At 42.7% G+C, this 25,155-nt stretch overlaps 1 protein-coding gene across 5 annotated transcripts in view; it reads right to left on the bottom strand.

The window, feature by feature from the left end:
- Positions 1-25,155, bottom strand: part of LOC143292940 (zinc finger ZZ-type and EF-hand domain-containing protein 1-like) — a 92,058-nt gene that overhangs the window by 48,942 nt on the left and 17,961 nt on the right. For all 5 annotated transcript variants that reach the window (XM_076603649.1, XM_076603645.1, XM_076603647.1 and 2 more), the window contains exons 17-39: positions 24,716-24,801; positions 23,808-23,866; positions 22,714-22,803; positions 20,794-20,856; positions 19,963-20,005; positions 18,657-18,773; positions 17,855-17,953; positions 17,183-17,280; positions 16,115-16,208; positions 15,597-15,702; positions 14,278-14,348; positions 13,327-13,434; positions 11,949-12,177; positions 11,335-11,462; positions 10,356-10,484; positions 9,524-9,628; positions 7,674-7,741; positions 6,447-6,609; positions 5,411-5,522; positions 4,164-4,297; positions 3,429-3,538; positions 1,238-1,359; positions 470-549 (exon numbers count right to left, since the gene is read on the bottom strand). In XM_076603649.1, the coding sequence (XP_076459764.1) occupies positions 470-549; positions 1,238-1,359; positions 3,429-3,538; positions 4,164-4,297; positions 5,411-5,522; positions 6,447-6,609; positions 7,674-7,741; positions 9,524-9,628; positions 10,356-10,484; positions 11,335-11,462; positions 11,949-12,177; positions 13,327-13,434; positions 14,278-14,348; positions 15,597-15,702; positions 16,115-16,208; positions 17,183-17,280; positions 17,855-17,953; positions 18,657-18,773; positions 19,963-20,005; positions 20,794-20,856; positions 22,714-22,803; positions 23,808-23,866; positions 24,716-24,801 (2,414 nt within the window). The remainder of the gene's footprint in view (positions 1-469; positions 550-1,237; positions 1,360-3,428; positions 3,539-4,163; positions 4,298-5,410; positions 5,523-6,446; positions 6,610-7,673; positions 7,742-9,523; positions 9,629-10,355; positions 10,485-11,334; positions 11,463-11,948; positions 12,178-13,326; positions 13,435-14,277; positions 14,349-15,596; positions 15,703-16,114; positions 16,209-17,182; positions 17,281-17,854; positions 17,954-18,656; positions 18,774-19,962; positions 20,006-20,793; positions 20,857-22,713; positions 22,804-23,807; positions 23,867-24,715; positions 24,802-25,155) is intronic.

The raw sequence follows: 25,155 nt of genomic DNA on the forward strand, positions 1-25,155 counted from the left end.
AGACAGACCTGAGGGTTGAGCATGGGGCCACAGACAGACAGACAGACCTGAGGGTTGAGCATGGGGCCACAGACAGACAGACAGACCTGAGGGTTCAGCATGGGGCCACAGACAGACAGACCTGAGGGTTGAGCATGGGGGCACAGACAGACAGACAGACCTGAGGGTTGAGCATGGGGCCACAGACAGACAGACAGACCTGAGGGTTGAGCATGGGGCCACAGACAGACAGACCTGAGGGTTGAGCATGGGGCCACAGACAGACAGACAGACCTGAGGGTTCAGCATAGGGCCACAGACAGACAGACAGACCTGAGGGTTGAGCATGGGGCCACAGACAGACAGACAGACAGACTTGAGGGTTGAGCATGGGGCCACAGACAGACAAGACCTGAGGGTTGAGCATGGGGCTACACACAGACAGACACACACACACACACACACACACACACACACACAGGGCACTCACCAGTCCCATGCGAAGGGACTCCGCTGTGGTGTAGGCCTGCAGGAGACCCTCTGTCACAACACCTGTCTCTGGGTTCTTGGCTGCACACACACACAACCACAAACACACACACATACGCACACACGCACACACACTCATGCAAACACACACACACAACCACAAACACACACACCATACACAAATATATATATGCATGCACACATGCACATGTACACACACACACACATACACACAACACACACGCATACAGCACACACACACACAAACACACATAAACATCTCACACACACACACACACACACACACACACACACAAAGTTCTTGATTAACCTACCTAAGTTTGGAAATTCCATACGTGATGGCACTTCAAAAATATCTGCACCTGGGTCATTCAATGATGCAATCTTTAAAAACAATCTGACACACACCAGTGATACTGACTGACTCTGTAAATTAAAGATAGAAAAGAAAAAGAAAGAAAAAACAGCAGTCTGTATGCTGTCAGTAGATTTCACTTTGATGACAGCAGCTACATGTAACAACTGTTAAGAGAAGAGAAAGATAGCCAAATTCTTTAAGAGTAACAAAACAAAAAAATAAAATAAAATAACTGCACAGCAATCTGAGATGTCCAGATGGATGCAAACATGGAACTGTAAAAAGATCCAAAACATAATCACAGACACACACACACACTCACAGACACACACACATGCACAAACACACACACACACACACACACACAGAGTATGAATGAAAGGCCCTCACTGAATTTATCCATGTCCTGACGCAGCTGCTGCGTGTGCCAGACAAGGGCAGCAAACACCGCCCAGACGGCGGCATCCACATCCTCCCCACCCACCGCTGTCTTCGGCTTGTGCTCCAGACACCTGACCACATCAACACAAGCTTCATCAACATGTCTGACCACATCAACACATGCTTCATCAACACACCTGACCACATCAACATATGCTTCATCAACACACCTGATCACATTAACACATGCTTCATCAACACACCTGATCACATCAATACAACTGATCACATCAACACACCTGACCACAACAACACGCACTTCATCAACAGGCCTGATCACATCAACACACACTTCATCAACACACCTGATCACAACACACATTTCATCAACACACCTGATCACATCAACACACACTTCATCAACACACCTGACCACAACAACACGCACTTCATCAACACACCTGATCACATCAACACACACTTCATCAACACGCCTGATCACATCAACAGACACACACTTCAACATGCCTGATCACATCAACACACTTCATCAACACACCTGATCACATCAACACGCACTTCATCAACACACCTGATCACATCAACAGACACACACTTCAACATGCCTGATCACATCAACACACTTCATCAACACACCTGATCACATCAACAGACACACACTTCAACACGCCTGATCACATCAACACACTTCATCAACACACCTGATCACGTCAACACACACTTCATCAACACACTTGATCACGTCAACACACACTTCAACACGCCTGATCACATCAACACACACTTCATCAACACACCTGATCACGTCAACACACACTTCATCAACACACCTGATCACATCAACACACACTTCATCAACACACCTGATCACATCAACACAATTAATCAACACGCCTGATCACATCAACACACACTTCATCAACACACCTGATCACATCAACACAATTAATCAACACACCTAATCACATCAACACATTTCATTAACACACCTGATCACATCAACACAATTAATCAACACACCTGATCACATCAACAGACACACACTTCATAAACTCACCTGATCACATCAACACACACTTCATCAACACACCTGATCACATCAACATATTTCATTAATACACCTGATCACATCGACACACTTAACACGCCTGATCACATCAACACACGCATCATCAACACATCTGATCACATCAACACACACTTCAACACGCCTGATCACATCAACACACTTCATCAATCACACACCTTATCAAATCAACACACATTAAATCAACACACCTGAGGCACCTTTCTTACACGCTAGTTTGGCAAGATTCTCATGAGACACACATGGAAGTTGCTCTTCTTTTATCCACTTCGCACCAAGAGTGGCAAGGTTCTCTTGAGTCAAAGCTAGGTAGCCTTCAGAGCAGCTTTGCCGCGATGTAAACATACAATCTACTTCACACCTCGCAACACAGACTTCATCAACACACCTGATCACATCAACACACACTTCATGAACACACCTGATCAAATCAACACACACACTTCATCAACACACCTGATCACATCAACACACACATTTCATTAACACACCTGATCAAATCAACACAAACTTCATCAACACACCTGATCACATCAACACACACTTCATCAACACGCCTGATCATATCGACACACACTTCATTAACCCGCCTTATCACATGAACACATACTTCATTAACACGCCTTATCACATCAACACACCTTCATCAACACACCAGATCACATCAACACACACTTCATCAACACACCTGATCACATCAACACACTTCATTAACACATGTGAACACATCAACACAAACTTCATCAACACACCTGAACACATCAACACACACTTCATCAACACACCTGATCACATCAACACACTTCATCAACACACCTGATCACATCAACACACACTTCATTAACATGCCTGATCACATCAACACACACTTCATTAACACACCTGATCACATCAACACAATTCATCAACACACCTGATCACATCAACACAATTTATCAACACACCTGATCAAATCAAGACACACTTCATCAACACACACCCACTTCATCAACACACATGATCACATCAACACACACTTCATTCAACACAACTGTTCTTTCTTTCTGACCACGCCGTCATGGTGAGATCCTGTGCTGACAGGCCATAACTCACTTTTCTTTCAGTTTCTGGGCCATGGCTTTGATGTCGTCATCACCGTCATTGTCTGGTTGGCTGATCAGCTCATTCAGCAACAGCAGGGCGGCTGTGCACTCATCTGTCTCCTGCAACCGTGACAGACAGAGGGTCAGCTTAACCCCCTAACTGCTGCTGATAGGCATGCCCGTCCGTAAAAGGGCTGTCAACTTCAATGAGATAACATTAAGCCTATACAGGTCGGGAGGTCGGTCACCATTCTTCATTCAGACTTCTCTGTTGGGACCCACAAGATTTTCAACTTATCAGAAGTCTTTACTTTCCCATGGGCGGGGGTGACTGATTTTTGTAACACGGAAAACATTTGTGGCAAGGGTCCAATGGCCTTTAACTCACTCCATACAAACGGCGAAAGAGACGACGTTAACAGCGTTTCACCCCAATTACCACCATCAAAATATTGCAAGAGGAAGGCTCTTATACTGAAGAGGTGAATGTTGACAAAGAATACCACAATTCTTACGACGGAAGCTAAAGGTTGGGTCATTCAGACACCCACTGGACATCCGAGGGGTCTGTGTAGAGGAGAAGAGAGGACTGGCCGTACTGAGTGAGTTAAAACTTAAGTGCATGTCATAATACCAAAAGTATATAAAAAAAAAAAGGAAAAAAAAATGTTTAAGGCCAAATAGCAATATGAAAATCAATACAGCGCAGAAATATTCCCACCCATGCTTTTCCCCAGCCACTCACAAACTTTCCAGACAGGGAGCGCTGCAGCTTGCCCATCATGTATCCCCCACGGAACAGCGTGGTCCACAGCTCGCTGCGCAGCACGTCCTGCTCTGCTGAGTCGTCCAGCAGGTGAAGGCTGTCCCCAGGCATCACTGCACAGCACACAACCACTGTCTTCACAAACAGTAATGCACACAATCATCACATTCCAAACGTTTAATAACAACACACACAATCATCATTTTCACAAATAATAATAACACACACTATCATCTTCTTCACAAACAACACAATCAATCAATGTCTTTGCAAACAACAGCATACGCAATCATCATCTTCACAAACAATTACAGCACACACAATCATCTTCTTCACAAACAACAAACACACAATCATCTTCTTCAAAAACAACAGCAAAACACACAATCATTGTCTTCACAAACAATAAGGTATGGGGCCAAACTGGTAGAAGCTCTAACATTTCACAATTTGCCAAATGTAAACTTGAACAGTCAAGAAAATCTTAATATTCTTCTCTTTCTTGTTTCATTATTTTTTATGATTAGTGTCACTGTAATCTCAAGGCTTGATCAATCTGCTGGGTTATGTGAAGATCAGGCATCTGTTTTTTTTGTCTTTTTCTGACATGTGGTGTAGCATCCATCGAGTCTGCAAACTTTGTCACCTCCTTGAAACTGAAACTACCCCCGAAAACAGAGTATGGCTGCCTGCATGGCGGGGTAAAAACAGTCATACACATAAAAGCCCACTCGTGTACATACGAGTGAACATGGGAGTTTGTTTGTTTGTTTGTTTGTATTTATTTTTATCACATCAGATTTCTCTGTGTGAAATTCAGGCTGCTCTCCCCAGGGAGAGTGCGTTGCTACACTACAGTGCCACCCATTTTTTTGTATTTTTTTCCTGCGTGTAGTTTTATTTGTCTTTCCTATTGAAGTGGATTTTTCTACAGAATTTTGCCAGGAACAACCCTTTCGTTGCCGTGGGTTCTTTTACTTGCGCTAAATGCATGCTGCACACGGGACCTCGATTTATCGTCTCATCCGAATGACTAGCGTCCAGACCACCACTCAAGGTCTAGTGGAGGGGGAGAAAATATCGGCGGCTGAACCGTGATTCGAACCAGCGCACTCAGATTCTCTCGCTTCCAAGGCGGACGCGTTACCTCTAGGCCATCACTCCACTGAGTTGCAGCCCACAAACGAAGAAGAAGAAGAAACTGAAACTGAACCCGACACACCCACCTGGATTGGCAGCCAGCGTGGCTCCACACAGACACCCAAATAGCCGGGTCAGCCCCAGCTGCAAGTCATAGGCCCACGACAGGGGGACATCAGGGCTGCCTTTGGCCGTCACCTGTTTCATCAGTTATATCCCTTTGTCAGAATCCTGACAGCTAAGGTGGGAACACTGAACACTTCAAAATCAAACAAACATTCTTCTTGTATTTCTTTTAACTTCCACAACAAGCTGCAACAACATCTGAGAATTACATTTCTTAACACAATAAAAAGACAATTCCAATGCAATCACATTAAGAGGCAATATGTTTAATTCGTGAAAAAAGCATGAGATATAATTTTATACAATTTTTTTTTATATCTTTTCAATACGAACAAGATATCTTTTTCTTATTTTTAAGCAATCTGCTTATCACTGCAAGGAAAACAGCATAATCTATTTTTTCGTTTTATCAACATACATCAACACACATATGAAAACACACACGCACAGACATACACACATGTGCACGTACACACATGCTCACACAGAGATACACTCACTCTCTCACTCATTCTCTCACTCTTTCTCCCTTCATCATGCCTGTCCTGCACAGATTTTCTTTTTCTGCCTCCATATATGTGTGCACTATTTGCTATGAATGCAGATTAGCAAGGACAGACTGGAAGAATAGTCCATGCCCTAAAACCTTAATTCTTGAATAAAACATCTTGAGTTCTGAGTCTCTCTCTCTCTCTCTGTCTCTAGGAATTTATATCTTTTATGCACTGAAAATTCGAAACAATTTCGTAGGTAATATAGATGAGTAATGCCCTCTGTACTGGCTGTCAGTTGTGAAAATAACTGAATGAAAATCTGTAGGTTTAGGAAATTCCACTTTCCTGCATACATGGCTTGTTTCATGTTTTCGTTTTTCCTTAATAGGCATTCTACATTGTTCTTTTTGTTTCTAGGGGCCGGAGGGCCTATGGAATAAAATTTTGTTCTTGTTCTTGTTCTCTTTCTCTCTGTGTCATCGTCAACTACCAGCGCCCTTACCTTGAACTTGTAGCCCCACTCGGTGTTGCTGCTGTCCGAGCGGAAGATGAAGTGAAGGTGAGGGCCGGCGAAGTGCACCTGTTTGGGCCACTTGTTGGTGCCCACCTTCTGGTCGTAGCGCACCTTCACCCCCTTGGCGTCCGTGAACTCCAGGTAGTCGTACCTGTGGTTCCAGTAACACGGCATAGTAAATCCATGTAAGGTGGGGGGTGGGGGTGTAAATGGTACTCTTAATAAAAAAAAATATATATATAAAAATGTAAATAGTAAAATTTTTAAAAATCAAATCAAAAACTGGATGCCACATGGCTTTACCCGATAATGCAGGATTTGCAAAAAAGGAGTCAGTAATAAATCCAGGCCCTTACGTCTTCTGTTTCCATAAGAAAGGGGGAAAAGGTGAGCATCAAAAATTAATTCTGGTTTAATTCCAAACATAAAATCATTTGCCATAAGGGAGGTTAGGTGGAAGAGGAACAGTGATGGGTAACTGATTTACTACTTTGTTTTCTCAAGCACTCAATTATTTTGCTTTTTATAATGATATCATTGAAAGGAGGAGTTTGTATTATACTCCATGTTTGGTGTCATATACTGTACCATGTCAAACTGATGCAAACTAGGCCTATTGGTTTGCTCTGCTTGGCCAAATTTCGTGCGGCTAACAGTGAAAAGACGGGCCCACCCGCTCTCAGCAAATCAAACGTCTCTAAAAACTATAAGCGCTTAATCATTCCTTTGGCCAAGGCTCTCCACGCCATCTTGTCAGGTTTACGCTCTGTCTCGTCTTACGCTTTTTTCGGCTATTCAGCGTATCCTTTTGGCCTGATTTTGTTGCATGCGGCTTGTGTTTATTGTATTCTTACATTCTGTGTACTCGATTCGACTCGGCATGGAAAATTAAAGGGCCATAAAAAGAAAAAAGAAAAAAAGTCACTCCCTTGGGCCCAGTGGACACAGGTATCTCATGGTACATGGTGTATGCTAACAATATACGAAATTAAAGTTTTCTTCATGCATGTCTGTGTAGACAACTGTCTTTATCCAGCCTATATATGCCATATACTTACACACACACATACACACACACACGTATGCACACATCACATAAGCACACATGCACACAGTACACTCACAAAAACAACCTCCCATCCCAATACAGAACAAGAAAAAACAGAAACATAAATATCTTTTTAAAAGAGAAAAAAACGTTCACGAAGTACATACCTCCTCTCAGTTTCACATCTGGGATCAAAGTCAATGATGAACTTGGTAGCACCAGGACTGGAGAACACCTGTAAAATAAACCAAGTACAAACACCACAAAGGTGGCATGAAAAATGGCAACACCAGTAACATGTAAGTGAACAGTACTGCACAAAATTTTCTTACAATAATTTACAGACTATTAGGCAATATTTATTTTTCCAAATTCAACCCATATACCTCTTATACCACCATGGAGTTTGGGTGTGTGACATGAGCTTTTTCTCTATCTCTCCTTCTCTCTCTCTCTCCGTTGTCTCTTTCTCACTGTACGCCTTGTGAATAAACTGATGTGAGCATGTTATGATCGTATGTGAATGTGTGTGTGTCTGTGTGTGTGTGTGTAGTTAGTAGTGTTGTGTATATGCGTGTGTGTATGAGGCAGGGGTTGTTGGTGTGTGTGGGTGTGTCTGTGTGTTGTGTGTAAGTTGTACTGCATTACGATCATTATTTCTACAGATACAAAAATCATTTCTGAGAGTGTTGATAGTTGGAACGCAGCACAGTGATTTATGTTTTTTATTTATTTATTTTTTTTTTAAATAATAATTTGGAAGGTATAATTCTGAATTTTTTTTTTTTTTTTTTTGCTGCCCCATCATCTGCACCGTTTCAGTGGCATTACTCCCACGCTGCTCATTTAGATTCCCACGTACACGGCCACACCCGGGTTCGTCCATCGCAGTTCCAGCGTCGGCAGTCCACAGGGAACCATCGATGTTAGGTCGCCTGGAGGCCACACACCAGAGGAGACCCTGCACTGCTGCTGAGTCACTTCAGTGGTGTTCAGTGGTGCCTGTTCTGTTTTAACATACTTAGGACACCACCTACTAAGCCCCCTACTAACGACAATAATGGCTTAGTCGCGGAGCCAGACTGAGTAAGCGTCTCTCCCAGAGTTGAGACCGCCACCACGTCCGTCAAACAACAGCCCCCCATGAATCTGCCGACACTGACGACATTGTCAGGACTCACCCCAAGCACGGAAGTGGAGGGGCATCGAAACTGTCACCATGAGAGCAGGGCATGAAAGGCCACAGACTTTGAGACTATTTTGTTGTTGTTTTTTATATTGATGACGATGAAGGAGGAGGAGGATGACGATGATGATGACGATATTGCTATGGAGGTCCATTTTGGTTTGGGACTGCGTGACAAGGCAGTACTCTACGCTTCCTGTCATAATGATATCCCGGCGTTAACCAGGCCCGAGAGATACAGACACTTGCAGTGTTGGTCAGGTAATTAGAGCAACACACCCAAAGACGCATCCTTGAAGTGGATGACACTCGACTGTGTGGTCCCAGTCTCCCCATTTAAGCCCACAGCACACTCAACTCTGGGTAGGAGCCGGCCACGGGCCGAAAAACCCACCTCCGCTGGGATTCGAACCCGCGTCCTCCCAGCCGTCAGTCCGCGACGCTAACCACTTCGCCACGGCCGCTGGTATAATTCTGAATTTTGATATACTATGCATTGTGTATGAAATGAAGACTGAGGAGAGAGTGAAATGTCAAGGGACAGATTAAAAAAACAAAAAGGTGGAAAAAATGGAGAGAAAAAACAGAAACAAGCAAATGAAAATGGCAGTGTTTTTGTTTTGTTTTGTTGTTGATGTTTTGTTTTGTTTTTCAGAAGGGTAGTGGCCAATGAATAAGACATGTGGAGTACAAAAAGAAAAGAAAAAAGTCTGATTTTTTTTTTTTTCATTTTTCTAGACATTTTCTCAGCACACAACTTAACAAAAATGTGACAGCAGTGAAAAGGTATCAAACCACACGCTGACCAGAATGTCAGTGACACTGACTGACCTGCGTGATGGAGGAGTTGTTGTCGTAGTTGTGGGGGGACTCCACGTCCCACGTGCGCAGCACTATGTCCTCGTTCTTCATGTCAAACCAGCTGTCGCTCGTCATCTGTTGCACACGTTAACTTCAATACATCCCTTGTTTTTTCCATAGATCGACACAGCCTGCTTTTTGTTATAGTTGTCGTTTTTTTCTGACACCACACCACAGTTGTTAAAAAAAAAGAAAAAAAAGTGAGCAATAGTACCCACACAACCGCACCACACACCGACACACATACACACACACCCTCCACACACACACACCTTCCACACACACACACACACACACACACATACCAACACCACTTACAACACCTAAACACAAACATGCCCACACCCATACGCCAAACACACACACACACACACACACACAAGCATGCGCTCACACACACATATACACACACAAATATACATACCCTCCACAAACACACCCGCCACACCAAACATCCCCACACACCCCACATCACACAAAATGCTGTACCGCAAACAAACAATCCACACCACCACCACACCATAAGCTCTCAGTCCAGTTGGCCTACTGACCTCAGGGAAGGGGGAGCAGCACAAATACACACACACACACACACACACACACACACACACTAATATCACTTCAAGTGGAAAGACGTTAAACTGAAGACAACACACACACACACACACACACAAACACCCTCCACACAAACACACACCATCCACACCCACACACCAAACACCCCCACATCACACAGAATGTTGTACTGCAAAAGTCTGCACACCAACACGCCATAAGCTTTCAGTCCAGTTGGCCAACTGACCTCAGGGAAGAGAGAGGGAGCGGTCTCCTCCATCGAGGTCAGTTCCTGGAAGAGGGTGTAGAAGCTCTGCAGCACCGCGACCCGGGAGTTTGAGTCCATGCTGTCCACCATGAACATCAGGATCAGCACCTGCACAACAGCCCAGCAGTCAGAGCACTGACGCTGAAGGAGTGAAGACGCTGTGGCCTCAGTGTGTGTCATACTATGAGACCCTTCTGTTTTTTTCCTTTTCCTTTTCCTCCTTTTCGTTCATGGGCTGCGAATCCCATGTTCACTCATGTGCATGAGAGGGCTTTATACGCATGTGACTATTTTTACCCCCGCCACATAGGCAGTCATACTCCGTTTCCAGGGGGTTGCATGGTATGTTCTCGTTTCCATAACCCATTTAACGCTGACATGGATTACAGGATTTTTAACGCAAGTATCTGATCTCCTGCATGCACATACACACAATGGGGGTTCAGGCACCCTTTACCCAAGAGGTGCTGTGACCAGGATTCAAACCAAGGACCCTCAGATTGAAAGTCCACTCAGCTGTTGCGCCTATCACGAGGCCCTCCCATCTGGCAGGCGGTACCGATCTATTCAGAGTAAAACGTCATGGAATAAGTACAACTTTCTTCCTGGGTCAGTGGAACTGCTGAACAAGTATGTGTCCTGAGGGGCATGGCTGGACTGTATAGAGTGTCTGTTTGCCAGTGCATGTGTTCACCAGTGTATGTGTTTGGATGGATGGTGCTGAAAAAGTATGTGCACATGTGTGTGCGCGTTTTAATCTTGTTTTTATTGTACTGATCTATAATTATGAAATACTTGTAAATATATAGTTGTAATTTGTAAAAAAAATAATTTCTATTTGATATTTTTACACAACCAAGTAAACGAATAGGTCAATAAATTGTCCCCAAAAAATAAAAATTTTAAACAGCACACAGTCCATCAATTTATTTATATCTATATTTATTTGTTTACTCACCAGTTGTCTGACAATGGATGAGAGGAAGGCAGGACTCAGGTTCTTCACGTACTCCTCCAGTTTGCTCTTCTCTTTCTTCTTCAGCAGCTGACATGCTTCCACCGCCTTCACCGACACATGGGACGAGTCTGAACACAGGTGCAGTTAATTAATAGCAGGTGTAAATGAGTCCAAAATACAGGTACAGTCAATAAGCAGGTGCACCCAAGTCTGAAAACACTGGTACAGTCAATAACCAGAGTACATGAGCCTGAAACAGAGTGCAAGTTGTTGCACGAACAAATCTGTACCCACACCGTCAGTAACATGTGTACATGAGACTGAAACACGGATGCCATCAAGAAAAAGGTGAACACGAGTCTGAAAACAGCCGACAATAAACATGTGTACGTGAGTCTGAAAAGAGAAAAAAGTGTCAAGGCTTGGTTCAAAAAAGAATGGGGAATGGACTAAGAAGGCAGAAAAAGGAGACAACAGTGAAGAAAGAAAAAAGGCAGAAACAAAGAGAGTGACAGAAAAGAGGAAATTTCTAGCACAGAATTTCCAGAAGGCAGGGGCACTATCTATACTGAAAGACCCCAGCATCCCCTTAGGGGGGATCCTCAGCAACTCACAGGTCACCAGCATGTGGCAGGCAGTGGCGCGAAGCCGCTCAGGGGTGTCCGGGTCGAGCAGCTGCTGCCAGCACCAGACAAGGAGGGAGGTCTGGAGGGCGGAGATGAGGCGGATGAGGTGGGTGATCTCCAGGCGATCCTCGTCCCGGGACACCGCCACCGCCAGCTCCTGCCCCGCCACCACCACCAGCGTCCGCATCACCTCCAGCACACGCCCCGGATCAAAGGTCTGGTCACACACACACACACACACACAAACATAAAATAATAATACTATATAGTACTTATATGATGCTAACTCCCCATACAATAGGCTCTAAGCGCCTAATATGGAACAATCAAGAAATACCACCCCCTTTCAAGTGTTTCTAGGAACAACGCCACCCCCTTTCAAGTGTTTCTTGGAACAATGCCACCCCCTTTCAAGTATTTCTAGGAACAATCAGGAAATTTTGTAAGAACATTTTGAATTTGGTAGGAACACTTGGACTCCAAGCCACATCAGCAAACAGCACAGACGCTGTTTGACTGAAACACAACTTGATTAAGCTACATTCTCTCTTGTTCAGGCAAACGATTAAGCTGACTGGTCCACTCAATGCTGTTTCAATGTTAACAAACACGCAACTAGCAGAGCATCCTCATGTGAGACCAAGGTTAGTAGTGACTGCCCTGGCCTCGTGATTTATTGGGCTAGAGCGTCTGGGTAATGTTACGACAGGAAAGCATGTGATCATGCTATGTTGTCCAAAATGAACTTGCCGGAACTATTTTGATGTTGGCTTAACATTGGAACAAATTGCGATCGAGCATAAAAAAATACGGCAAAATCGTTACAGTTGGCATCTCTGAATAATACATATACAATAGTGCATAACAGCATACAATCAAATGGAAAGAAAAAAAGAAAAAAAACACAAATACACACTCTCACATAACTAAATACATCAAGACAATACTACATATTGCAAACAAGAAAAACTGAATCAAAGTAGCACAAAACATGTTGCACACACACACACACACACACACACACACACACACACATGCGCACGCATTCGCATGCATACACACACACACATAAAATAATAATAATAATGCGATAAGTATTTACTTGGAGCAAACTCCCAATAAAATGAGCTCTATGCACCTTACATGGAAAAATACATATTCAATAACTGTATAACAGCAAACAAATGCATATGAAGGCATAAAGAACAAAAAAAAAAAAAAAAGAAAAGCACACACACACTAATATATATAATGAAAAAATCAAAAAAGCACAAAATATGTTCAATGTACACACACACACACACACACACACACACACACACACACCAAGAGATAACAAAAAAATAATTCTAAAAATCCCACTAACCTCTGTCGGGACTTTTGGCAAGTCCAGCAGGCCATGTGGGTCCACAGTGCTGAAGAACTGGCACAGGGACTGGAACACCAGAGACACTGAGGGCGCCGTCGACAGCTTCTGCACACAACACAGCACAGCCAGTCACTTTTGTGCTGCCCTGTTTCTCCTTTCTTCTTTCTCTCTCTCCCCCCCCCCCCCTCACTCTCTGTTTCTGTTCTTCTTTCTCCCTCTCACACACACACATACACAATCTGCACTCAACATTCACACAGCCAGTCATTTCTGTATTGAGTTCTTACTCTACATTCTTTATTCTCTCTCTCTCTCTCTCTCTCTCTCTCTCACACACACACTCTGCACTCAACATTCACACAGCCAGTCATTTCTGTATTGAGTTCTTACTCTACTTTCTTTATTCTCTCTCTCTCTCTCACACACACACACACACACACACACACACACACACACACACACACAGAGTCATGTCTGTACTGAGCTTCCTCTACTTTCTTCTTTATCCCCCCACCCCTCCTCTCTCTCTGTCTCTGTCTCTCACACACACATACACACACGCGCGCGCGCACACACACACACTAACACTATCTGCAAGCAACACAGCCAGTCATGTCTGCACTCCCTTCTCTCTCCTTTCTTCTTCACCCCCCACTGCCCCCTCTCTTTCTCACACATTAATTTATGTAACTAGGTTGTTCATTTGTGAAAGAAATGAACAGTCACAGACAGTGGAGGTAATATATGCAAATCTAGTTATCACCTCCTGTTAGGGGATTTGGCTTTTACATGAATTAAATCATCTGAGAAAGGGCAAGAGCAAGATTCGAACCCAGACCCTCAGGGAACTCTGTACTGGCAGATGAGCATCTTAACCATTCTGCAACCTTCCTCAGTCCTGTGACACAAAGTGGCCGGACCACACACAGGCACAAAACACCCACTCACGTCCACATTGTTCATCATGGAGAAGAGGCGCTGGCGCTTGGAGTCTTTGCAGGGGAAGAACAGGGACGCTCCTGCACAGTATACCACACCTGGTACCACAGTGTGTCAGCTTCATCATCCTTGTCTTCTGTCTGACACTGCTTTCATTTTGTGACAAATTCATGTGTTGTGTTGTGTGTGTGTGTGTGTGTGTGTGTGTGTGCGAGCGTGTGTGCGAGAGTGTGTGTGTGTGTGTGTGTGTGCGCGAGTGTGTGTGTGCGAGTGTGTGTGTTGTGTGTGTGTGTGTGGTGTGTGTGTGTGTGTGTGTGTGTGTGTAAGTTGCACTGTAGAAAGATTATCATTTCTGACCGAGCTGATAGAAGGCATGCTGCATGGTGATATATCCTTGTTTCTCTTCAACTTTAAATGTTTGGGAGATATCACTGAATATCACTTGTATAATCTGTTTCCATTTTCTGGACATTTTCTCAGCATACAGCTAAGCAAAATGTGTCAGCAGAGAAAGGGCTTAAGAAACATTTTTGGAGGACATATTTCTGTGTTTTGGTGGTGGTGGTGGTTTTGTTGTTGTTTGTTTTTCTTTTTTGATGTTTTCTGGTAAAAAAAATATGACAAACAATCAAGTTATACCCATCAATCCCGGGTGGAGACCGAGACAAACCCGCGCGTTTAGCCAGAAAGAGGAAAGGAAAGGGACCTGATCACACTGAATGAGTAGAAGAAAAGATACCCATTCCAGGTTAATAAGCAAGTGAGATCAAATCAAACATCAGTACTGACATGGAAAGCAGCAGAATAGCAAGAACTATACAATGCTAAAAAGATGAGGGAAAACTTGAGGCAACATAGCAGGCTTGTCTATTCCATGACAGGCCAAAGCAACGAAATAACTATTCAGTGCTGAAGGAAAGGAATTGTGATGACTGGCTAGTAGACGACGGGCCTGGCGCAGGCGTCTTAATGTAGGTGGAATTTTAATGAATGTTAAAAAAATAACAAGGATACATATAAAAAGGCAAAAGATTTAAATTATGCAGGTTGCCTACATTTTGGGGCACGTTTTCTTGTAGAACTTCACAAAATTTATAGTGGTCAGTGTTTGGTTCAAATGGCAACCTGGGGGGTGGAGGAGGTTTTGCAAGTGCATGTGCGTGTATGCATGTGTATGTTTGCACGTAGGGAGAGAAGGGGGTGTAAGACACATGCCAGTATATCTTTGTACTTGTATGTCTTTGTGCATGTATTTGTGGTATTTACATGCTCATAAGGAAGTTTTTGTATGGAAGTTCTAATAAAGTGTGAAGTCTGACATTTCATACCATCTACAATCAGCTGTTCTGCCAGCTTGTAGGCCTTGCTCTTGTGGTCAATGCTGGGGTCGTCGATCTGACGACACAGGTGTTGGAACAGCATCTCTGCCGTCTCCTGCAGGTCAAACACACACACACACACACACACACACACACACGCACACACACACACACACACACACACACACACACATTTATTAACAACTGTTTCATCGTGTTTTACATTCTTCTATTTTTCTTTTTTTAGTTAATCTAAATCCTTCTGATTTTCCCTCAGAAATTCCTTCAGAAATTCTCAACACACACACACACACACACACACACACGCTCTATTGCAGATGTTACACATACTGCACAACTGAAAATATTTGAAACATTTGTAGCAATGATTCTGCTGATTATTTATTTTAATTGTAGTGATCTAAGACTGACATCGCTACAAATTTATATGAATTCTAAAGATGCCTCATTTAAATTCATCATCTTTTTTTTTTTTGGTCAGCATCTCAGTCCCACACAGCACTTACCTTGCAGGAGGCGTTTTGCAGAGACAGGTAGGGGATCAGGCGATGCAAGAGCTCCATCAGGTGCAGACCACACGTCTTCCACTTCTCCTCAGGGCTGTGTGCCACAACACATACACTGTCACTCCACTGTCACTGTCTGTCTGTCTGTCTCTCTCTCCATCCCTCTGACTCAACAATTTCTCTTTTAGAGATAATTTTGGTCTTTTGTAACTTGTATCCCTATCTGTCTGTCTGTCTGTCTCTTCCTCCATACCTGTCTCTCAACAATTTCTCTCTTAGAGATAATTTGTGTATTTTGTAACTTGCATCCCTTTCTGTGTGTACATGGGCACACGCATATATGCATGCTCACACACATACCAAAAATGCACCATACGCATAAACCACACGCACATACATCACACGCACGCACAGATTACATACACATGTACGCACATACACTGCACACATCCATCACACACACACACACACACACTGGATCTTTACTCCCACCCACGACTAGACCTTGAGAGGTGCTATGGGACCTAGCCTTTCTGATAAAGTACATAAATGAACCCATGGCAACAAAAGGGTTGTCCCTGGCCAAGTTCTGTTGACAAATCTGTTTTGATAGTAAAACAAGTACACCTGCTGACAGAATTTTTTTTTTTTTTTAAGATGCTGCTGCACAGTGGCGATGCTCTCTGCCCAGGGAGAGCAGCCCAAATTTCAAACAAAGAAGTCTGGTGTGACAAAAAGAAATATATTCAATACAATAGATGCCTCCCTTCTATTCAAATATCAATAAATCTTTAACAATTAAAACAAAGATACAGGCACGAAAAGAATAGAGACAGATACTCCTCCCAACCTGTCATAGAAGCTGACGTAGTCTCACTCTGTATGCACACATGCATGCCCCCCTCACCCCCACCGAAACCCTCACCCACACAGAACCCCCACCCCCCCTACACCTCCCTTTTACTCATATGAATAAAACCTCAGAAAGAAAAAGACACAGGGAAAGAGCACACACACACACACACACACACACACACACACACACACACACACACAACTTCTTCCTACCTGTCGTAGAAGCTGATGTACAGTTTACATAGAACCTCCAGCTCCAAGCCACTGTAGTCCAGGAAATCCTGCCTTGTCAGCTTCGCTTTCTTCTTGCCCTGAAAGCCAGTCAATGCGCATGCATTCGCGTACGCACACACAAACACACACACACACACACACACACAGAGTGTAACTAAAAAGATATATGCAAAAGTAATTTCAAAAATAGGACCATAAAGACATAAACGCAAAATTATGCCAAGACTAGTTGTTTGCTTTGAAGCATACTGAAATCAAGCTTAATCCTACTATGGAGCATTGTTCTGGTGTGTGTGTTTTTGTTGTCATTTCTAAATGCCATCTGAGTTTGTCTTGTAAAATGCTGACCTATCAAAATTTTGTAAAAATGTATATATAAAAAAAAAAAAAATGTGTATAATATTATACATACATACTTTTTTTAAGTCAGCCACACACTGGGCAAGGTGTACGTATGTGATGTTTTTTTCAACTGTCACATTGTTTTCTGTGAGTGTGGTTAGTCATTTTCGGGCATGGCTGTGTGTGAATGGGCGACTGCTAGTGTACAGAGGAATGTGCTATACAAACACCATTATCATTAAATATTGTTATTATCATTATTATCATTATTATCGTTATTGTCACTGTCATTGTTATCATGATCATCACCTGGTCCATCGAGAGGTCGGTAAGGAAGGTGAGGACTCTCTGCACAATGTCGGCACTGCTGCATGTTGTCTGCTTGCTGGGTGTGGACATCACCGCTCTCTGCAAGGACAAAACACCACTGACATGTCACGCTCTCACCGCTGTCAAACCTCTACACTCAACCGTTTCGTTTCTGGTCTAAGACTGTCTTAAATTCTATGGTCTAAGGCCATCTTAAAAGCTATCTCTTTCCAAAATAGCTCCCCCCTCCACCTCCCCATAAAACCCCTCTTCCCATCCCCTTTTTCTGGTTTACAGTTTTTCTACTATCTTTCTATTTGGAAGCCTTGTTTTTCATCACCCATAATCAGAATTAGTTATACATGTGAATGACTGGTGTGGAAACACACTGATTTGTTTCTGCATGACAGACGCAACAGCTGAGTGGTTTGAGCGTTGGACTTTCAATCTGAAGGGTCCAGGGTTCAAATCCAGGTTACCACCCCCTCTCCCCCAACCAATTTTTTTTTTAACTTGGGGAACAAATTCTTTATTTTAAAAAATGGGTAATTTTCACCAAAAAATTTTAGGAATTCCAGAATCAATTTTCAAGATTATGAAAATTCCTGGCAATGTCTAATGTGATGAAGGCTATATAAAATCAAATCAAACGATTCTCCAACATACATGAATAAATAGATAAAATTATTTTTTAATTGATTAAATCAGTAAGAATTAAACAAACAAAGAAATGAATAAACAAAGCACACACAAATTCCACCACCCATCAATGACACAGGTGGCAGTATGCTTCGTCCCTTACCTTGCTGTCATCCTCTGGAAACACCTGCTGCTTGACAAAGCCGAAGAACTTGATGCCCACAATGCCCAGCTTCATGAAGGTCTCCTGCCGTGGCTCCAGAAACTTCACCAGGATGTACTGTTGTTGCCACACACATGCATGGAGTTCAGTTCAGTTCAGTTACTCAAGAAGGTGTCATTGGGTTCTGACAAATCCATATACAATAAACTTCTGCTAAGCAGATGCCTGACCAGCAGCATAACCCAAAGCATATGCACGCATGCACACACACACACACACACCACCCACCACCACACCACAAACACACACACGCACACGCACACACACTATACCTCAAAGCACACCACACACACACACACAGTTCGTTCTTTTCACTGTAAGTGATAATAGACCAGGATTGCCAGAAAAAGAAGTGCTGGAGGTGGAAACACTGTTCACACATGAGTAGACTGTGTGTGTGTGTGTGTCTGTATGTGTCTGTGTGTGTCTGTGTGTGTGTGTGCGTGTGTATGCACACAAACATTTTCTATTCTTACCAGCCCCCACCTATCCCTCATTTCAGATAGTTGGAAATCAAGTTTTGTTTAAAAGCAGGCTTTTTCACAGATATATTTTGATGTCAAACATTCCTGTTTTCAATGTACGTTTCACACTGTGATAAACAAAATTTACTCTTGCAGTAATTGTGTGACATCCTTTCTTCCATGATACACTCTCTCCTCAAACCCCTTACCCACTATGATCATGTGGGTGAGTGATTTTTCACATTGGCTTCATATGTGATTTGCTTCTATGATGGAATTACTGTTATTACTTCATTCTTTCTGTTTAACAGGTTTTAAATTCTCTCTATTTCTTTCTATTATTAAAACAAGCCTGTACAAAGGAAATTTTCTATCTAAAATTACGTTTAAATAACATACTTACCGTGACCCACCTAGTGCAGACTCCGGCAGGGGTCTGACATTCCTGTCCAGTGCAAACTACTATCCGCCTATGCAGAGAAAACGAAACTACGGCCGATAACCTCCCGGAAGTAGGTAACCTCCCCTTTGTCCCACTGGCTAGCGCCCTCTTTTGACGGCAGCCATTATGACTCCTGTTCCTGTGCTCTCCATACGATTAAGTTTTTTCGTATTTTCTGTCTGTCTGTTGATTCTCTGGCGGTCTTGTTTTTTGTCAAATTTTGTCTCGAACCAGGTCACAAAATTATATGGTTCGATTGGGATATCGGGCTACAACAACAAATGGATGGATGGATGGTTTACTGGTTGGTTGGTTGGTGACAAGCAGAAACTGCACTCACCTGGGCGCTGGGGTACCAACTGACAGGAACATCGATCTCATCACTGAAACACATAGCCAGCACTCACTCACTTAATAACAACAACAACAACAACAACTGTACCTTCATACAGCGATTTCAAACCCTTCAAAGCACTATACAATAACATTAGTCAGACACAAAGCAGACAAGAAATATACACGTTCACACACACGCACACACACACAGAGGGGAAAGCACGAATGCACACACACACACATACACACTATATTCATTTTTCCTTAACTCTGACCTATACACTTTATAATACGGTGCAACAAATGTATGGTTTAAATCTGTCAAAACGCTGTCAGAATCAGAACCTCACTGAGGTTGAACATTTGTGGTGATAAAAACGAAGGCCATTCCCTAAACCATTCAAATCACACCAAAGACATTTGAGGCAGGACATATGTGAAGGAGAACATTCTTTTACAAAAAAAAAAAGAAAGAAAAAAAAGACAATATCCATAGCAACAATTCCAGATTCAAGGAGGCAGATACTGACTTAGACCAAGGTGCAAACATGATCACCGTTACAACAGTGATCAACTCCTCAACGCTCAAAGATCAAATCTGATCTTTGTTATATAATTTTAATGTTTGCCTTACAACATGCTCTGCCTTAGGCACTGTTAAGATCAGAATCTTCAAACAGAATTGGAAGATGGATGTGCCTTATTACCTAAAGCACCTTGTATAGTCCATAAAACACAGTACATGTTAACAGTATCTATGGCAACTTCCTGCACAGCCACAAATTAGTGTAGTGAGCAGCAAAGCAATAATTTACAAAGTGTTTCAGACACTGACCAGTCATCATCAAAGGTGAAGTAGGCCACAGGGTTGTCTGGTTTCCCTGCCACACCTGCACTCCTGAAACACACACACAAAGCACATACACATGCACATGCAGCACACAAAAAGGAAATTTTCTATCTAAAATTACGTTTAAATAACATACTTACCGTGCAGGGGTCTGACATTCCTGTCCTGTGCAAACTACTATCTGCCTATGCAGAGAAAACGAAAGTACTACGGCCGATAACCTTCCGGAAGTAGGTAACCTCCCCTTTGTCCCCCTGGCTAGCGCCCTCTTTTTCCGGCAGCCATCTCGACACCTGTTCCTGTGCACTTCATACGGCTATGTTTTTTCACATTTTCTATCTGTCTATCGATTCTTTGGCGTTTGTTTTGTGTCCAATTATGTCTTCAAACAGGTCGCAAAATTATGTGGCTCGATTCGGAGATCGGGCTAAAATTAAGGCACGATCGCAATCGATTCGCGATCACTCTGGGCCCTCTAGCTCTGCCTCTCTCAACAACGCCAACCCCATGCCACCTTCACTTCCTCCGCTACCTCCAGTCAACTCCAGACCACCACTACCTCCTACGCCTCCTTCGGCAACTTCTAGAGGTTTGTTATCCCAAACACAGGTCAGTGGTACCAACCACTGATGTTTCTGATTTCGAACCGCGAACGGACTCGACCCATCAGCGATGTCCCCTCTGACTCTGTCCCCAATTTCCCAGCCGCAATGGGTCGAGGGAAATTCTTGAAAACCCTGCCCAGACCCACTTCAAAGCCCCCACTTTTAGCTCTGGGTCCTATTCCTCAAAGTCCCCTGCCTCTTTCTCAGGAAGACCTACTACTCCTCTCACACAACTCACACAGCAATCGCACAGTAACACTGCCCGACAGATTCCTTATGGATCTGGAGGAAGCTACCAGATTATCCCTCAAATCAACTGCCACCATAGACAACTTCCTTGCGGGCCTTGCCACAGCACTGATGGAAACCCCCACTGATCAACCAGAAACACGTTTTCACACACACACACAATCACAAACCACACACAAACAAAACACACATACAATACACACACACACACACACATACAGACACACACATTCTCAAAGTGAATAAAGCAAACATGACACAAACACATCATAGAAGTTCTCTGTCAACTAAAAAAAAAAAAATCCAATGCTTTCACACATAAAAAGCTATACTCACGTACATACATACAGCGGCACAATTCCAAACCCATCAAAAGAAAAAACTTTCAAATAAATATTATGTTTGCATTCATATCAAATACACTCCATAAAGAAAACAACGCTAACATGTTTGCACACATTCACAGACATGCGTGCACACACACACACACACACACACACACACACTAACAACCCACACACACACCACTCCTCATATTAAAGGATAAATAAAGTGTCAATGTATAAACATCTAAAAAATAAATAGTTCAACTAAATCAGCTAGTTCAGCTAAATGTAGTAATTACACTTGAATTTCTCCACTTGCACACACATATGCACACATGTGCTCATATGTACACACACACACACACACACACACACACACACACACACACAAACCACACTAACACAGACACACACACACTCCACATACAAAAGGATTAATAAATATACAGTGTCAATAAATGAACATTAAAAAGTAAATTCCACACAAACACACACACCACACTAATCCACCCACCCACACATACACTCATACACCGCATCCCCCCCCCTACACACACACACTTAGGAAACTTGAAATAAATAAAAACAATACTGCAATGGTAAACATTCTATACAAGTCAGCACATAAACATTAAAACATTTTTTCTCACTCCCCACACCCCTCCCCCTCACACACACACACACACACACACACACACACAAAATGTGACCAAAACTGTTGGTACCTGACTTGCACGCTGAACTTGTACTCAAACTCAGCCCATTTGTCGTAGATGGAAAACTTCTCCACATAATCATCCAGCTTGAACTCAGGCCTGTGCAAACATAACTACACATGTAAGAAAAAACATTCTCTTAAAACATCTATTGTACTAATTCTCTTCTTTTTTTTTTTTTTTCCTTCTACAATTTCTTTTAACATAGTCAAAAAGCACTGTGTACAATCGAACCCTGGTAATAAAAATTTCGGTTTAAGTATGGTCATATTAATAAACATTAACCAAGAAGACGCATATGATGTTGACCATTCCTTCAAATATCCCTAGAGGATTAAAAAAAAAACTAACATGAAAATACTTATACACAATTAAGAAAGTCAAATATAAAAGAATATAGCTGAACAGAGAATGTAACATAGTAAGAATGCCCAATTATCAAGTCCAGAAAAATATTCTAGCCTTTTTTTTTTTCTTTTTTTTTAATATAGGTGAAAGGACCAGCAAAGCAGAAAATAAGAAAAAGACAACAGAAAGAAAAGGAAAATGCAAGAAACAAAGAGTGATACAAAAGATGGGAATTTCCAGCACAGAATATCCAGAAGGCGGGGATACAATTTTGTACTGGAACAGCCTCCTGAAACCCTGAAGCGGTTGCCGAGTCGATCACATTTATTCTTTCCTTTTATTGTATTTTGCTGACAGAAGAAATGTTTTCCCTTCTCTGCTGCTTTCTGTATCTCAAACCTCCGAAAATGAAAGTGCATCCTTCAACTAGTATAACCCGATTATTTTGATGCAATGATACATGCACACTCTGCTGTATCGAAAAGGAAGAATCAAACACCAACATTAAACTGAACACCAACTATTTTGGGGTGCATGCGTGTGTACCTGTGTGTGAGAACTCAAACTCGCACAGGCAAGCGCACATGGTGTGCAGTTTGAAGGGTGAGATGCAATTGTTCATGGTTTCCCAACATACAGCTGAAAGTGTTCATCAGTGATCTACACAGACACGCAATCACACCAAATTACGTGTCTTGCTTTCTTTCATGAATCGAGCAATTCAAAATGAAAAATAAAAAACATGTAGGACTTACTTGTCAAGATTGAAGACAAAGACCAGTCCTCTGCGTGGACCACGACCGCCAGACGCCACCTAACAACAAGCATCCAAAAACACCATCTTCAAACCTTTCCCCCAGCACAAATCTTGGAACACACATTCCTTATGCACAGGGTAAGTACTAACTATGGTTCTCACTGGTTTTGCATCACAAAACTGTAAAGCCAGGCACTTCACCTTTCAGTCAACTGGGCCTGATTTTTTCCCCATTTTGTGTTTGTTCACACAGAACTTGCCCTTCTTACTTCTTTGATGTGACACTTCATCTAAAAGGTTACCAGAAATACACACACCAAGTCATTTTATGCAAAAAATCCAATATTCTTTATATGTATTCATCATTACATTAAAGTCACTCAATGGCATTCTGGGATTTTGAACTCACTGCAACAAATCAAGGAAAGGTTCAGAGTTTTAGTTTCTCTTGGTGGTATCACTACATCCACACATATAAACGTGCTTAGTCAGACCTTGAGTGCATGAATATATCCTTGTACCTATCAGAGTGGATTTCTTCTGCAGAATTTTGCCAGAGGACATCACTTATGTCATCACAGGTTAGGTTCTTTTTCAGTGTGCCAGGCGCATGCTGCACACAAGACCTAGGTTTATCATCTCATCTGAACGACTAGATGCTCAGCTTGATTTTCCAGACAAACTTGGGAGAAAGGGGAAGACTGGGACTGGAACCCAGACCCTGACAATGACACTGTACCTGCATATAAGTATCTGAACCATTCTGCCACCTTCCTCTTTTAAATGTATCTGAACTGTACCAACCCCATCCCCCCACATCCCCACCTCCCCCCTCTCTCTCTCTCTGTGTCGTTGTTGTTAAATTAACTCTGCAAACAAACCAACAACAAAAAACTAGCCACTAACCTTGATCCTGACTTTGGTGATCTGAATCATGTCACTGCTCTTGAAGAACATGTTCACCTTGGTTTTCCCTTCCTCCGTCACATAGGCTGTCAAATCACATCACATCACATCACACTGGGCCACCACTCACCACATAAAACACCCAACAACCCAGACATCATCATCATCAACATCATCACAATAAATAACAACAGTAGCAATGACAATGATCATAATGATAATCATAATAAAAACAATTATAATGATAATAATATTCAATCACACACACCATATTGTGACCCACTGGTGCAAACCCCTGCAAGAGTCTGATTCCTGTCCTGTACAAACCACCACCCTCTTGTGTGAAGAAATGACCTCCCTCAGTTTGTAAACTCCCTTCTGTGTGCCAATGCAGCACCTTCTTTTTCCAGCAGCAGTCTTCGTTTTCTACACCCGTGTAT

Source organism: Babylonia areolata, chromosome 18 (genome assembly GCF_041734735.1).
Source record: "Babylonia areolata isolate BAREFJ2019XMU chromosome 18, ASM4173473v1, whole genome shotgun sequence".
Taxonomy (NCBI): Eukaryota; Metazoa; Mollusca; class Gastropoda; order Neogastropoda; family Buccinidae; genus Babylonia; species Babylonia areolata.